The 17629-nt window shown below is 41.5% G+C and overlaps 1 protein-coding gene across 1 annotated transcript in view; it reads left to right on the forward strand.

The window, feature by feature from the left end:
* Positions 1 to 17629, forward strand: part of LOC137335354 (cadherin-22-like) — a 74603-nt gene that overhangs the window by 28512 nt on the left and 28462 nt on the right. Inside the window, exon 2 of the mRNA XM_068000687.1 lies at positions 5692 to 5986. Within this exon, the coding sequence (XP_067856788.1) occupies positions 5692 to 5986 (295 nt within the window). The remainder of the gene's footprint in view (positions 1 to 5691; positions 5987 to 17629) is intronic.

Below are 17629 nucleotides of genomic sequence, written 5' to 3' on the forward strand. Positions count from 1 at the left end.
GTGACCTCTCAACTATCCTTCCATTTTAGGATTATAGTCAATGGCCAAAGTTTTCCCATACTCAGGGTAAAGGTGAATTTCTTTAGGGTTTTTCTCTGAGTTTTTGGGGGATCTGTGAATTTTGAGAATCTTACAGACTTCAAACAAGAATTGACTTTCATGTCAACAAATACAGAATAATGGATACCTGTGAAAGGCTGTGTAAGTGTAGATTACATCATAGAACTCCCACTGAGCTTGGCTCTGACGGAAATTGATAATTATCTGGCATAGACAGTCAGCTTAGATGCCAGCAAGCAGCTATTTTCTCAGAGAGGGCTGTTACCCTCTGAAATAGGTTACTGGTGGATGGGTACGCAACAGTCCTTTAAATCACTTGACCAGTTCCTGAGAGAGGGGGTCATTCAGGTGCATTGAGTGTGTGTGAGCTAGATCGCCAACTCGCGGACAACTACAAAGGGTAGTGGAAATCTGGAACCGTCTCCCCCAAAAAGCTGTTGAGGCTGGGGGTCAATTGAAAATGTCAAAACTGAGATTGATAGATTTTTGTTAGGCAAGGGTATTAAGGGTTACCAAACCAAGGTGGATGGATGGAGTTAAGATACAGATCAGCCATGATCTAATTAAATGGCAGAACAGGCTCGAGGGGCTGAATGGCCTACTCCTGTTCCTACATTCCTACAGACTCCAAATACTTGATTGATTGTCCGACGGAGTCTGGATGAAACATCGAAGAGATTTTTTTTGAAATTGGTCACAATTATTTTTGTTTATTGTTTCCCCAGAAGTTAGATTACTAGTGGTTGGGAAAGACAATGCAAGAAGTTGCACCAACTAATGCAAAACGATGAGAATCGATGGGTCCGATGGTCTTTTCTTATCCTTCTTTTTGTATGTTTGTGTGATTCAAGTCTTTGATGAAAGGAACGGAAGCTTTAATGCAAGTAGTTTTTTTTCATCAATTGTGTTTGTGAGACTAAAGAACACTGATTCAAAATAATCAGACCTCAAGAGAGGCCTAGATAATTGTAGTGATTTTTTTATTCTCAGAGTGATGTGTGTGTGGAATGGATGCCCATCAGTCTAAGTGCAAATTCACCGAGCTCCTTTAAAAAGTCAGATGATTGTCTGACAGAAAGTGGGATTGTAGGTTGTAAGAATAGATTTAGGCCAAAATGATTGAAAAGTTTATGTAACATTTTGTTGTAAGTTATTCAGTGCATGGCAAGAATATCTGGAGTATGTTCATTGTTTTAGCTTTTTGGAAGCTTTACTTGGTTTAAAATCGACCTCTTCTGGGAATTTTAGGATTGGATTATGTGAACACTTTGACAATGTGGCGGTACACTGGAAGGGATGGTCTCAATGGGCTGAATATTTCTTTCCATTCCATGACTTCTTACTTGTGTTTTATTTATGGACCAAAAATTGAAACATTTATAAACATTTGACTCCGAGATTGATTATTGTTTGAACTGTTGTATGCTTGCCCGGTCACCCATCACCCCTATCCTCGCTGGCCTACATTGGCTGCCAGTTCCCGAACGTCTCAAATTTAAAATTCTTACCCGCACGATTAAGCCCTGGTGGCCTCACCCCTCCCTATCTGTGCAACCTCTGCATAACGTGCAAAATCTCTCCACTCCTCAAATTCTCCATTCCTGAGACTCTGGCCTTTTACACCCCCCTTCATCTCATTACTGGCAGCCATGCCATCAGCTGCCTAGGCTCCAAGCTCTGGAATTCCCTCCCTAAACCTCTCCGCCTCTTTACCTCCCTCTTCTTAAAACCCTCCTTTTTGACCAAGCTTTTGGTTACCCCTTCTAATATCTCCTTCTTTGGTGTGGTGTCCATGGGGGTAATTTTAACCTCCTAGAACAGGTGAGTTGTGGGCGGGTGGGAAAATAAAAATTGTAAAAATATAAAACCCGCCTCCAACCCGCCCACCTCCGGTTTTAACAGAGGCAGGTCGGGGGGCCGTTGACCAATCTGCTCTCAGGAGGCGGGTCAGTCAGTAAAATCTTTTAAAGGAGGCTGCAGGCCTCCATTTTAATAGCATTTTTTATTTTTAACTCTTGGGGGCCAGGATTCCCAGGCTTTCTGATTCTTGTCATGTAAGAGGAGGCGAGAAGTCCTGGACCATGAGGTAAGCGCCTTTATTGCACTGCTTGTTGGGCCAGGAGGAGCAGCAGTGTTTCCTCCAGGCCCAACAATCTACTTGTCACAAACTGACACACGATCGACCGACCCTCCCCCCATGTCTGACCTTCCCCTTGATGTCTGACCCCAACCCCCAACTGACCTGGCATCCACTCCCCGTCTGCTTTTACCGTCCGACAGACAGCCGATCTGGCTATCGTGTGGGAACCCTGCTAAAAAAATGTAAAAGATGTCCAGGATACCCATACTTCCGAGTTTCCCATCATGAAATCCTCTCCCTGCAACCCCCGCCCCTCCCCTCACTCTCCACTCCTCAGAGTAAAAACCCAGGCCCATATTTTTGTTTTTTTGATTACACCCCTGTGAAATGACTTGGGATGTTTTTCCATATTAAAAGTTGCTATATAAATGAAAGCTGTTGTTTGCAATGCTAAGTGAACAATTTACACTGAGGTTTCCACCTTGGTAACAAGTAATAAAGGTAAAGCTAGATTGTCGGTCAAGGTTTCAGATTTTGTTCCTTCTGTATTGGCATCACAACTACTGCCGCTCAGTTACGAGGGTTGGATTGAGTAATGGAAGAGGGTTAGCAGATGTTCCGTTTATGGAATTGGAGGAATTTGGAGCTTGGCCTTATTTTAAAGAGGTGGCTCTCTGAGCAGATGTGGTTGGTATCCTGTCCTCTATGGGGCACAACACTAGTCGTGTGTAGGGAAAGAGAACATCAAACCCCCCAGCCCCCATTCACCACTTGAGAATACCTTTCCCCTTCTCTGCACTGTTGGAGACAGACAAGGAAACAACAGCATGGGCATTTTCTCATTCCGATACAGCCGTTTCTGGCACAGGTGGAAGACTTCCACCACCTGCCAGGCTGGTAGAGCAGACGGTGATCATTTTGAGGAATTACCAGTGTTTCTGGCACGTTTCTGCAGTCTCAGTAAAAGGCTGAATGACCTTTACAGATGGATTTCATGCTCTTTTGTAACATCATTACTGTGGGGTTATAATTTGTAGTAGATCAAGGGAAATCTCATACGCCGCATACATTATAAAGCAAGGTCTTTCTGCACGAGTTATAAGTTGATGATCCAACACGTAATGATTTAGAGGTGCTTTCCTCTTTAAATCCAGTCATTAGTGGTAGAAATCACTAATATAATTTGGGACCAGCTGGATTTACTGCAACGGTCATTACTGGTCCTGCCAATTCCTTAAATGTGACAGAAGAAAATTATGCTCTCTCCCTGCTCAACAGCCCCCCTCCCCCAAAATAATAGGGATGCTTCTCGACCCATTTCCCAGCACTTTAATTATCGATCAGCAGTAGCTGAGGGTGGACCAATAGCGCAGTCCTCACATCCCTAACTGTGCATAGTGCAGGCCCCATTAGCTCAATAGGCCTGATTCATTGGCCCTGATTTTATTCTAGTGCAGGATCTTTTTGTGCAAGGGGCCAGGGGGAGCAACAAGCTCACATGGTGAGAGCAGGAGAGATTTTAACTCCCGGGTCTCATTTCCATATCCAGGCCCCAACTCCCGCCCGAACCTGGCAGAAATAAATGCCTTACCGACGGGTGAGAGCCAAAATTCATGTGGCAGGAGACCGCCGGGGACACATGGGAAAAGTCCCTAGCAGTCAGGTAGGGAGTCGGGCAGCAATAGGGATCGGGGAAGGGAGGGGAAGCCTGAGACAACATTTTCTTGTGGGGTCTGGAGGAACTCTCCTGCTCCTCCTGGCCCACGTAGAAACTTACCTGCCAGCGCCTCTTCTGGCCCACGATCCAGTTTTCAGAAGGTTTGGACTGGCGGGGAAGCCGTCACTGTTCCCCCCCTCAGGCCTCCAGTTAAAACAGCGGACTGGGACCCCGATGACTTCACGGAGCCCCGATCTGCATATTTAAAGAGGACCCCGCCTGTTTGGGGCGCGTGTCCTTGCCGCCTTCAACTTAAAATTGCAGGCGTTCAGATAGGGTGGGAAAGGAGTGGGTAAGTCCCCACTCCATTTTAACTGTCCCCAAGCCTGGTTTCCACCAGGTGGCAGTGGTGGGGGGAGGGGGCAATGGTGGGGGGTTAAAATAGGGCCATTTTCACATCAGGTCATCAGTGCAGTGTTACATTTGAAATTTTAAAGAAAAGGAAGTGAATTAAATAAATTCCAACAGTGTCAAGCAGGAAACCAGGGTGCAACAAAAAAAAACGTTGCTCCAGTCATTAATTTATTTGGCAGAATCTTCCCCTATGGAGTTTTCTCATCCCCTAATTTTGCTTCTTGCAAGAATCTCAGAAGTACTGAGTGCAGCCAGAGTGGGAGAACATTTCCTCTGTGCACTAGATTTAGGGGAATTGTAAGCACATTTATAAAGAATCGTTCAACATTCTGCTCCACACAGGGGAAATTTTTCCCCACGGTGGTTACTCATGTCATACTCATCTACAGAACGAGCAAAGTGAGCACATCCACTTCATCTTCGTTATACTTAAAATTATAAAGAAAAGGCCAGGACAATTTTAAGCTCATGAGAAAAGAAGCTGCATCAGGATCTAATATTGGATTGTGTAGAGTCAAAACCCCTGCAACACTGTCGGTTCTCTGTTTCTAAATGTAACTCAAAAAGATCACTGTACTCGGGAGTCACTCTGATGTAAAAGGTCACCATATCTCCAGACACAGGCCGCACACTGGTGGAACTCCTCAACATCCTGTAAACGCACATCTACAATGAAGCCAGCTCACCTCTGACCTTTGCTGTTCATCTCCAGGCAACAGGACTGCCACTGCGATGTTACGATATCATCATGTTCCTATCTATCCTTTAATACCCGTGTCCATGGCTTAGGAACATGAGGATCAGGAGTAGGCCATTCAGCTCCTCAAGCCTACTCCACCATTCAATCAGATCATGGTTAATCTGTACCTCAACTTCCACTTACCACTCCCGCTTCGCTCCATATCCCTCAGTACCCTTCTATCTTATATCTTGATATCTTAGATGTAGAGAAGATGTTTCCACTCATGGGAGATCCCAAAACTAGGGGCCATTATTAGAAGATAGTCATCTATAAGTCCAACAGAGAATTTAAGATGAACTTCTTTACCCAGAGAGTAGTTAGAATGTGGAACTCGCTACAGCAAGGAGTAGTTGAGGGAAATAGCATAGATGCATTTAAGGGGAAAACTAGACAAACATGAGGGAGAGAGGAATAGAAGGTTATGCAGATAGGGTTAAATGAAGAGGGGTGGGAGGAGGTTTATGTAGAACATAAACACCAGCATGGACTAGTTGGACCAAATGGCCTGTTTCTGTGCTGTAGATTCTATGTAATTCTAAAAAAAAATTCTATCGATCTCAGCCCTGAAAGCTTCTTCAAGCTGAAGTTTGCAACAGCAATTCTGAATCTAACTCTCAGTACTGCCTGAATTGAACTGTTCCTGTGCTATAAATGGGCTTATATATTCACAAACAGCTCTCGAATAACCAACTAACCTGATTATCTACAATTGTTTTTTATTTCTTGTTTCTTTTCTAGATTCACTCAGATTCAGACAAAGGAGATGGCTCCATAAAATACACCATATCAGGGGAGGGTGCAGGGACAGTTTTCATTATTGACGAGATTACTGGGGATATCCATGCTACCGAACGATTGGATCGTGAAGAAAAAACCTACTACACACTTCGCGCTCAGGCACGAGACAGACTGACCGATAGACCTCTGGAGCCTGAATCGGAATTTATTATCAAAGTCCAGGATATTAATGACAGTGAGCCCAAGTTTCTAGATGGACCTTACATCGGCAGCGTGCCTGAATTGTCACCTGTAGGTAAGGAGACACAAGTTGTTTTGCGAGTGTATTGGTTGCTCTAGAAATTGATCCATAATGACACTGATATTCACAAAGATCTCAAATGCAAAAGCATGCATCATTTTTAATCTGCAATTAGAACTAATGAATCCTATTTTGGTCACGTGTGTGACATTTGTCAACCATGAGCATTCACTTTCATGGACTGTCACTTCAAAAGTCTACATGTTGGTTTTAGATAAAAGGAGAGCTATTTACTGAACCTTTGGAGAAGGTTTAGGTCAACCATCTTAAATGAAATGTTACTATTGGAGGAAAAGATTTTCAGAACGAAACATGCTGAAAGAATAATTGGATTTTAATGAGGTTTTGGTTTACGTTGCAATTGTGAAGTACAAAATGTCCAACTTTTTGTTTGGCTGATGCTATGACTGAATTACATGTACATCCTTTCTTTTAGTTGGTTTGAGCTTCAGTGATTTGTAAAGTTGACTATATTGTGGAAAGCAACAGGCAATGGGGGCATGCACTCTCTGTTGCTGGGTTCTATCTTGGTTGAATCAGTAACCCTAAGCCAGAAAATTTAGATCCAACATGTTGCAATAACTGTTTAACTTGTTAAAAGGCAATGTTCCTCCTCCTAAAGCCTGCACCACTCATAGCTTTGCTGTTTCCTTCCATTTTTATTCTGTTCCCCTCAGCCAAGAAGCTGAGATGACCTGAGCTGCTGATTTCAACATGACCGCCATTAATAACGCACTGATTGGCCAACAGCAGACATGCTTTCATCACATGCTTTCTCTTTGGGATGAAAAGCCAACCATTGCAAAGCATTCCACCCTCAAAGATAGGCATCAGGAGATTCACCAAAATTGGCACTATTTGGAAAATTTCCAGATTTTTGACAGGAAGCAGCATAAACAAAGTTTCTGTTCAAATGCTACAGCTATTTGGAGGAGCAAGGTGACCATGTCTAAGAGACTCCAGATTGGCTTGGGGGCTAGATATGCATGCAACAATTCCTCTAGGGTTAGTGACACACTGTAAACAGCGGGCCATTAATCTCACAGCACAAGGCAGCAGTAAGTGTTACTATATTTCTTTACCCAGAGAGTGGTGAGAATGTGGAACTCCCACAAGGAGTGGTTGAGGTGAATAGCAAAGATTCATTTAAGGGGAAGCTAGATAAACACATGAGGGAGAAAGGACTAGAAGGATATGTTGATAGGGATAGATGAAGTTGGGTGGAAGGAGGCTCACATGGAACATAAACACCGGCATAGACCAGTTGGGCCAAATGGCCTGTTTCTCTGCTGTACATTCTATGTAATGCCCCAGAAGTTGTCCACATGAGAAGAGGAATGCTGTAGTTGTGATTTGGTAGGAGGCAACTTTTGCAAAGCTGCCCTAAAGTAGCCTCTTCTTGTGGTGGGGAGAACATGCTGAGGGTTTGTTTCTTCCTGTTCTTCCATGTTGTATATTAGGGTATCCATTTTTAGTGTATCCATCAGAAAAGAAAAATGTAATGACCCTCTTGGGTTTGGAAGATGGAGAATAATTCTCTGGTCTGGAGAAGACCTAAGCCTCCAGATATCAATATTAGCACCAGCAGCTTCCAAGCTTAACCATTTCATATGACTTCACTTTGTCCACTTTTTTTTTAAGTGGCGAAGTTAACCCATTTAAAATGAGCAGGCTTAACTCCTGTGTTAAAATAGTGGCAACGTCACACCAATGCATTTTGTGTTCACTAATATCATCAATTTCTGGGCTACAGTCCATGCTGGACATTCTACATGGGTGACAAAAATTATGGAGAGATGTGAATTCGTATTCACCCAAGGCAGTAAAAACTCAACTTGAAACAAGATGGGGAATGTTTACCCATGTTTAGAAAAAGAATGACAGTTTGGATAGAAGGTGAGCTCAGTATCTAAACGGAGACATGCCATCTAGAAACGTGGAGTCACTGATTTGATGATCATATTATATTTAATTATAGACACTGAGCTTATTCCCCCCTCTCAGCCACTCTAGAACCTCTGGGCCTTAACAGCTTGCTCCTCCTCCATTGTTCTCCCATTTCACCTACATAATATAGTGTTCTTAATTTGAATTTGTTTAAAGATTCGTTATAATCCAAAATTAAAGGATAAAAAACACTTCTAGGAACATTTAAAATTAACTTCATATTTAGCAGCTCAACTTCTTTGCTTGCAAACATCATCTTGCAGTCTTGTGCAACCTGGATCAAATTGGTTGCTTAAATAGTAATATTGACAGATACTGAGTAAGGGAATGTCTCTAAATTGTACATATTGATATAAAATATTGATATTTACTGAAGTAAGGGAACATTCATAAATGCCTAGATGATACTTTTACGTCTTTGTATGTAGGTCACATGTCTCTCAATCCCATAGCTATGTGGGGATTTCTGTACTTCATGGAACCCCAGTCAGTTCTAAATATGAATGTGCACATGACCTCATGCAATCTAGCATCCATGGGATTTTTAAACTACTCCACATATAAAAAAGCCTTGCATCGAGTGAGCATCTGTCAATCTCCAGACAGCATACTCCAGATATAAAACAATCTTTGAAGAGAAAATAAGCCAAGCATTTCATCCAGAGGTCTTGACATGCAGCCTGAAATTTACGATGAGTTTCTAATCTGCAAAGTTCTCTCACCAAACATCATTTAAATTCTTATTGACCTTACCCCATGTTTGCCAGGCAGCAATTAGAATGTAGCATTAACAGCGCATAGCTGCACCTTAACAGCAGAATGAGAAATGGTATAATGCTGCCGTCGTTATAAAATAGTGCATCACTTGACTTATTCAATAACACAGTATTTTAAAAATAATGCACCATTTTAAAACAGTGGGCAGCTGACAAATAAAATCATGTGCTCTAAATGGTATGTCAAAGCAGAGAAGTTAAAAGGACGATACCAGAACTGAAAGGTTATACATATCAGGAAAGATTGAACAGGCTGGGGCTCTTTTATCTAGAAAAAAAAACTGAGGGGTGACCTGATAGAGGCCTTTAAGATTATGAAAGGATTTGATAGGGTAGACGTAGAGAAGATGTTCCCACTTATGGGAGAGACCAAAACTAGGGGCCATAAACATAAGATAGTCACTAATAAATCCAAACGGGAATTCAGGAGGAACTTCTTTACCTAGAGAGTGACTAGAATGTGAAACTCGCTACCACAAGGAGCAGTTGAGGCAAATAGCATAGATGCATAGATGCATTTAAGCGGAAGCTAGATAAACACTTGAAGGAGAAAGGAATAGAAGGATATGCTGATAGAGTTAGATAAAGAGGGGTGGGAGGAGGCTCATGTGAAGTATAAACATCGGCATAGACCATCTGGGCCGAATGGCCTGTTTCTGTTCTGTAAATTCTATGTAATTCTATGCAAACTTCTAGATTCTTGCACTCCTCAGCTCAGTTGTTAATGTGTATGCACTGCCCCATCAATTGATTCACATGCCATCTGGGACAGAAGGAGTCCTCATGGCTCTGTGAAGTACTTTTAAAGAATTGCAGCCTAACACAGCCTGTACTTTAGCAGGACTCGCCCAGGAGAATGTGGGGAATCTGATTTTTCTGTTCAATATGGAAATTCATGCAGATATGAGAGCATAAGATAAACGAGTTGTTCAGATACACGAAGTAAATGTTTGAAGAATATCTTTCAAACACCGATTGGTCATTCCTATCTATCAGAGCTCCCCAACACAATTCACTTCAATAAAGAAGAAACAGTTAATTATAAGCTGTCTACACTCCCCAAAACTGGAATGGCTGACCTACTATTGAATGATCACCTCTGTAGAGACAGATAGTAATATATTTAGCATTTCTATTAATTTTCCTGCTGTAATTTTAATTGGTTGGAAAATTGTGAGCAGGGCACATCTGAATTTCGAATGAACGCTCCCAATGGGCGAGACTCCCTGCTGGAAGCACGAAATCAGAAAGTTACTCTTAATCTGCGACGGGAACATCGTGTTTGAACTCTTGATTTCTTGTGTTAATATGAACAAACAGGATGTGATTGCCCCATCAGGATTTATATAACTACATCTTTCCTTAAAGCTGCAGTTGCCATGGAAATATTTTTTTTTACAAACATGAAAGAGCAAAGTTTACAAATTAGCGCTCTCCGCACAGAGTGTTGCTCGATGGGACGCAAATTGGATAATCAGGCGCAGAGGTCATCGCTTTCCTCTACATTTTCCAGAGGCTTCAACTCAATTTACTCCAGCATTTTTACTGTTGAAGTTGATCTGCATGATCTACTGTTGGCAACAAAACAATTCTGCTGCAAGAGAGTTATCTTACACCAATCTTTTCATTTGTTCGGATTTACAAATGTACAATCTCTAAATTATCAGTGGTTGAGGGAAGGAAGTGGAAATAACTAGACTGCATTAGACTGGTAATAACTGGGAGCGAACAACTTTCTCATTATCAGCTCATTGGCATTCAATCATACGAGAAAAATTGGATGTGGGCACTTTATTTATCCTATTTAATTATCAACTCATCTGGTGCTTAGACTCAGTCATGCTTTGCTGTTTCTGAAATGATCATAACCTGTTCCATTCGGTCATTGGAATGCCAACGTACAGAAGGATAAACTTGTATTTATATAGCACCTTATTATATCTCAAAATACAGCTCCGACCGGTCGCCCTGCAGCACCGGCGGCATCCACCCGTTAGTTCTGGTCACCGCACCTTCAGGAAGGGGGTGCAGCACAGATTCATCAGAATGATACTAGGGCTTAGAGAGTGAAATTATGAGGACAGGTTGCATAAACTTGGCTCGTATTTCTTTTTGAGTATAGGAGATTAAGGGGTGATCAGATCAAGGTGTTTAAAATGCTAAAAGGATTCGGTAGGTTAGATAGAAACTGTTTCCTCTGGTGGGGAATCAAGAACAAGGGGACATAATCCTAAAATTAGAGCCAGGGCATTCAGGGGGGAATCATGAAACACTTTTTCCACACAAAGGGTAGTAGAAATCTGGAACTCATTCCCCCAAAAGATTTGGGAGGCTGGGTCAATTGGAGCTTTCAAGACTGAGAGCGATAGATTTTTGTTAGGTAAGGGTATCAAAGGATTATAGAGCTAAGGTGGGTAAATGGGAGTTGAGGTACAGATTAGCCATGATCTAATTGAATGGCGGAGCAGGCTCGAGGCGCTGAAAGGCCAATTCTTGTTCTTAATGTTCCTACGCTATTCATTATTGCCAATGAATGGCTAAATTAAAATAACACCTCAAATATTCAAAGATGGCCAAACGTAAACATCCTCAATACACAGCTGCACAATGTTGCATCACGACAGGATCAGCTTGTCCCAGGTAGCGAATTTGCTAGCCTGGATATTACATTCAGCAATAATCAATCACTGACCCGAAAATGTTGCATACATTTTCTAGGTTGCCTGGAGGAGTGTAATGTTATTGTTGATGACTTCAACCATTGTGCTTTTCAACTCAGCTTTGTAAAGAGATGCAGCAACAATGTTAGGTCAAATCCTATGGGTATAATTGATATTCACAAAATTAATCAGATGTTTCCAGCCTCTGCGAGCATTACTTTCTACTCGAGGTGAACTCTTGTTGGCAAGCCCAAGCTGATTGAGACAATTTCACTGGGCTGTTTTCCTCTGTGGAGTAATTAAAAGAACATAACCCAGATTAGAACAGCTGTAATGAAGCCATCCAGAAAACAAACACATCTGGCACATTGAAAACAAATGGAAGAGCCCAGCTCCAGACCTCCTCTATGGTCTGCAGTTATTGGAGCTGAAAGATAAAAATTAATTAGAGAATAGTCTTTCGTTTAAAAATTAATTGTATTATTTTGTTAAAGAAAGTCAGAATTCCCTATTCATTTTTTTCAAAAAACTGAACACAAACGGTGCCTTTTTTTTCATTTTAGATCCTGTTATGTGAATGACCATTTCCCTCCACAGTTTATCCTGGTTACAAATTCACAGTGAAATATAAGCAATAATTCTCTGTTGCAGAGTTTCTTGCTGTTTTAGTTATACTGGAAGGTTTCCCATAACACGCTGTTCTAGAAATTGGATCGCACTGTGATAATCTTACAGACATGAAACAGGTGGCTAAGCATCCAATATGGCAGGATAGATTTTCAACCGACTGGGTGTGAAATGCTCGTTGCGGATTGACCGCCCATTATAGAAACCACCCGATTTTCCATCAAATAACACAGGCAGCACTGTAATATAAATTAAATAGTGTCAGTACTCATTACAGCTCAGACTCTTTTTCTCCCACCCTTCAAATACCTTTATTATGTTCACAGCTGGGTGACAGATTCCATAAACAGGCCAAGTCTCAGATGAGCCGAAACCTGAGTCTTTGCTTTCTGTGGTGAATGGGTTAGCACAGCCCAAGTCTAACAATGACCCGAATTGCAATAACTAACAGGAAAATGTTGTGGGTGTCCCATGTATTAGCCAGTCACCTCAAATGGTGTTACAATACCACACTGTTAAATCACAGCACAGGCTAAAATACACACAAGCAGAAAGAACGAACTTGCATTTCTATAGCGCCTTTCACAATCTCAGGATGTCCCTAAGCACTTCACAGCCAATTAAACACATTTGAAGTGTAGTCACCATTGCAGTGTAGGGAATCGCGGCAGCCAATTTGGGCACAAGGTTCCAATGAGATAAATGATCAGATAATCTGTTTTGGTGATGTTGGTTGGACACCAGGAGTACTCCGCTGCTCTTGTTCGAATAGCATCATGGAATCTTTTATGTCTATCTGAGAATGCAGCCGGGGCCTTGGTTTAATGTCTCATCCAAAAGTGCAGCGCTCCCTCAGTACTGCACTGAAGTACCAGCCTAGATTATGTGCTCAAGTTTCTGGAGTGGGGTTCGAACCCACGACCTTCTGACTCAGAGGCGAGAGTGCTACCACTGACCCAACAGCAAAATAATGATGGGACGCCAGGCTGTCTGTATTCAGCAATTAATTCAGAATCACTGGGACAATATAGAAATTACTCTCCTACACCAAGTACAGCGTAGGTTAGAACAGAGTAAAGTTCCCTCTAAACTGCATACATTAACATGTTCCAAACTTGTCACCACAGCCATTAAAGGGAATCCTTTAATCAGCCATCTGTTTGTCACAGACTATCCTGTCTTCCATTTTGAATCTGGTGAAGAGAGAACAGTTTCTAATTTGGAAGTGTTTGATCAGACAACATAGAGGGAGCTTTACTCTGTTCTAACCCATTTGGTACTTGGCGTGGGAAAGTTTGATGGAGCAGTGTAGAGGAAGCTTTATTCTGTATCTAATCCATGGTAGGAGTGAGGGATGTGGTAGTTTAGAGGGAGATTTACTCTGTTCTAACCTATGCTGTACTTGATGAGGGAAAGTTGGATTGGGCAGAGTAGAGGGATACTTATCAGTGTGGAGGGATTGGGGAATGAATATCCGCAAAGGTTCTCCCACACATCTGGTGGAAGAGCCACGGAAACCTTGGGAAAATGGTGTAAATTTAAATCATTTTTTTGCGGCCCTTCCACTGAAGTTACGTCAGGTGAATGGGGGAACCTCAGTGGAAATTTGTCCCCTCTGTATCTGTATCTTAGCTATTCAAAACTCATTTGAAACAGAGAGATTGCTGTAAATGAGATGAAGTGGCGACAGTGCCTCGACAGGTGTGGAGAGATACCTCAGGTGATTTACCAGCAGCAACTAAAGGGCTGCTTCATGTTACCGGATCCTGTTAGCTGCCCCTGGTGGCAATGGATCCCGCCAGCTGTCTCTTTTCCCGCTGAGTAGCTAGAGTTTGTTGCCTGCTTATACGGGTCACCATGACTTGCACACTGCTGGTCAAATCAGCGGAGATCTACAGCTAAAAAATGAAAGTCTTGAACCTACATATGTACAGAACCACACCGCTTCTGCCATCCCCTTTTCAGCTGTATGATAAAGTCCTTAGTGCAAGGTTTCACATCTGTGCCACCTTTAGCCAGTAGTACAGAATTGACCTGGTGTTTTGGTTGCTGTGCACAGTACGTTACAGATCACATGGTACCTGCGGTAATATACATTGAGGATCTAACAAATCCCAGGGACACTTGGGTAGAGAATTATATCACCAACAGGGCTGAAGTTGTTCCTGGTTGGGAACCCGGGTAAAACAGAGGGTTTACACGGCTCAGATGGTGCACGGTCACATGCATCAGTTCAGGAGGGGCAAGACTGTTCTCTAGGGATTTCTAGTCCCCGTCATTCAGGAGGACTCAGGGAAGAGGGATTGTAGTGGAGATGGGTAAACTGTTTGAGCAGGGAGAGGGCCGAGGCCTCCTGCTGCTCCCCAGCTCCAAGGACAGCCTCTGCATCACCAGCTTAGTTTGGGCAATGTTCACAGGTCCTGGTTGTCAATTATGTTTTCATCTCAAGTTAGTGCCTTTTCCCTATTTTAACTAGGTATGTTATCTATGGTAGAGTGAATTTCAGAATCGTGTCATACAGGACAGACAGGACGTTACAAAATCTAGGCTGACTGAGGGAACACTGCACTGTCGGAGATGCCGTCTTTTGGATGTTAAGGCAAACCTGAGAGGTTTAATGTTTCAGGTGGACGTAAAAGATCCCATGGCATTATTTTGAAGAAGAGCAGGGGAGTTCTCCCTGATGTCCTAGCCAATATTTGTCCCTCAACCAACATTGCTAAAAAGCAGATTATCTGGTCCTTTCTTATTCAGTATGTGAGAAGCTGAACAAGAGAGGAATCACTGCTGGATCTAGTAATGGGAAATGAACCAGAACAGATAAGAGAAGTAAGCATAGGGGAACATCTGGGCAATAGCGATCATAACATATTAAGGTTTAAAATAATGATTGATAAAGACATAATTAAGACAAGGGCCAAAGTAATAGATTGGAAAAAAGCTAAGTTTGAGGGGATGAGAGTGGAACTAGGGCAGGTAAACTGGAAAAAAAAAATAACAGACAAAGAAATAGAGCAGCAGTGGATAATATTCAAAATGGTGATCAATAGAATTCAGGAGAAATACATTCCTCTAAAAAGCAAGAACAAGCTAGCCAATAATGAAACACCATGTGTGAATAAAGATATGTGTAAAATTGAAACTAAAGAAAAAGTCATACCCTAAGTTCATAAACAATAAAGGAGAGGATGACAAAAGGTAATATGAAGAGGTTAGGAAAGAAGTCAATAAAATAATTAGGAAAGCAAAGAGGAACTAAGGGATTAAATTATCAAGGAATATAAAAAGAAATAGTAAAGTATTCTACAAACACATAAATAACAAAAGAAAAATTAGGATAGGACCATTAAGGGATGCACAAGATAAACTCACAGGTAATGACAGCGAAATGGCAGAAATATTGAATAGTTACTTTGCCTCAGTATTTACCAGGGAGACTAACAAGGTGGACAGGACATTAGATGAAAGGGTCGAAAAAGATATTAAAACATTTAAGATAGAAAGGGGGGAGATAATTGATAAACTAATCAAACTAAGGGAGGATAAGACCTCTTGTCCAGATGGATTGCATCCGCGCATATTAAAAGAAGTTAGGGAGAAGATAACAGAGGTGCTATTACATATATATGTATAATAATTCACTAGAAAAGAGAATAGTATCAGAGGATCGACGGACAGCTAATGTTATTCCTATATTTAAAAAGGAGATAGAACAAGTTCAGGGCACTATAGACATATTAGCTTAACGTTGATGGTAGGAAAGATAATGGAATCTTTACTCAAAGATGTAATAGAAAGACATCGAGAGAACGAAAATATAATAGAATAGTCAGCACGGATTTCAAAAGGGAAAGTCATGCTTGACCAACCTTATTGAATTCTTTGAAGAAGTAACAGAAAGAGTAGACAAGGGTAAAGCAGTAGATGTAATATATTCGGATTTTCTAAGATACCGCATTGTAGACTCATGGCTAAGGTCAGAGCATGAGGAGTCAGAGGACAGGTAGCAAAATGGATAGCAAGCTGGCTACAAAACAGAAAACAGAGAGTAGAGGTTAAGGGTAGCTACTCAGACTGGCAAAAGATGGGAAGTGATATATCCCAGGAATCAGGACTGGGACTATTATTGTTCACAATTTATATGAATGAACTGGTTTCAGGAATTGGAAGTACAATTTCAAAATTTGTGGATGTCACCAAATTGGGGCGTATAGTTAATACAAAGGAAGAATGCATCAAAATGCAAGAGGACACCAATAAACTTGCAGAATGGGCATGTACTTGGCAAATGAATTTCAATATAGACAAGTGTGAGGTGGTGCATTTTGATAGGAAGAATAAGGAGGCCACATGCTGCTTGGATAATAAGAGTCTAAATGGGATAAAGGAACAAAGGGATCTAGAGGTACAGATATACAAATCACTAAAAGTAACGATGCAGGTTACAAGACCATAAAAAAGGCAAATCAAGCACTGGGGCTCATTTCTAGAGGGATAGAATTGAAAAGCAAAGATATATTAAACTAGTATAGAACCTTGGTTAGACCATACTTGGAGTATTGTGCACAGCTCTGGTCTCCATATTATAGAAAGGATGTAGAGGCATTGGAGAGGATGCAAAAAAGATTCAGAAGGATGATACCAGAACTAAGAAGGTAGCCTTATCAGGAAAGGCTGAACAGGCTGGGGCTCTTTTCTCTCGAAAAGAGAAGGCTGAAGGGTGACCTGATAGCGGTCTTTAAGATAATGATAGGGTAGACATAGAGAAAACGTTTCCACATGTGGGGAGTCCAAAAGGTAGAGGTCATAAATATAAAATAGTTGCTAATAAATCCAATAGGGAATTCAGGAGAAACCTCTTTACCGAAAGAGTGGTAAAAATGTGGAACACGCTACCACGAGGAGTAGTTGAGGCAAATAGTATAGATGCATTTAAAGGCAAGCTGGATAAGCACATGGGGAGAAAGGAAAAAAGGGTATCCTGATAGGGTTAGCTGAATTAGAGAGAGAGGAGGCTCATGACCAGTTGAGCCGAATGGCCTGTTTCTGTGCTGTGGTTTTGATGTAACATTATCTCGTTGCTGTTTGTGGGACCTTAAGGTGCACAAATTGGCTGCCGCATTTCCTACATTACAACAGTGACTATACTTTAAAGTACTTCATTGACTGTGAAGCGCTTTGGGATGTTCTGAGGTCGTAAAAGGCGCTATATAAATGCAAGTCTTTCTTTTATTACACTGAAATTAACCATGTAGGGGTAGATTTCTTCTGTCCATTGGGTGTAGTGAAATCCTAAACCAAGTTGTTAATATCAGCGCACCAAACACAGAGGCAATCTTCCCCCTATATACTTGTGGGCTAAAATTCAAGTTTGCCAGGGTGCAGAATGAACGGGAGCGGATGACCCCTCTGTTATACCCCCATCCGGTTTTCCTTTCAATTGACTTTTCTAAATTTGAATCATTATTTTTTTCGAGTAAAGTTTTATTTTTAATACAAAAATCACAAAAGTAACAACTGATAAAGATTTGATTAAAAAGCATTATTTACTGTTAATTTACAGAAAACTTTCACATGGATTAAATCAAATCTATTTCCTTTCCATCTCAGTTAGTCATAGAATCATA

The sequence above is a fragment of the Heptranchias perlo genome, chromosome 19, assembly GCF_035084215.1.
Source record: "Heptranchias perlo isolate sHepPer1 chromosome 19, sHepPer1.hap1, whole genome shotgun sequence".
In the NCBI taxonomy this organism is placed as follows: Eukaryota; Metazoa; Chordata; class Chondrichthyes; order Hexanchiformes; family Hexanchidae; genus Heptranchias; species Heptranchias perlo.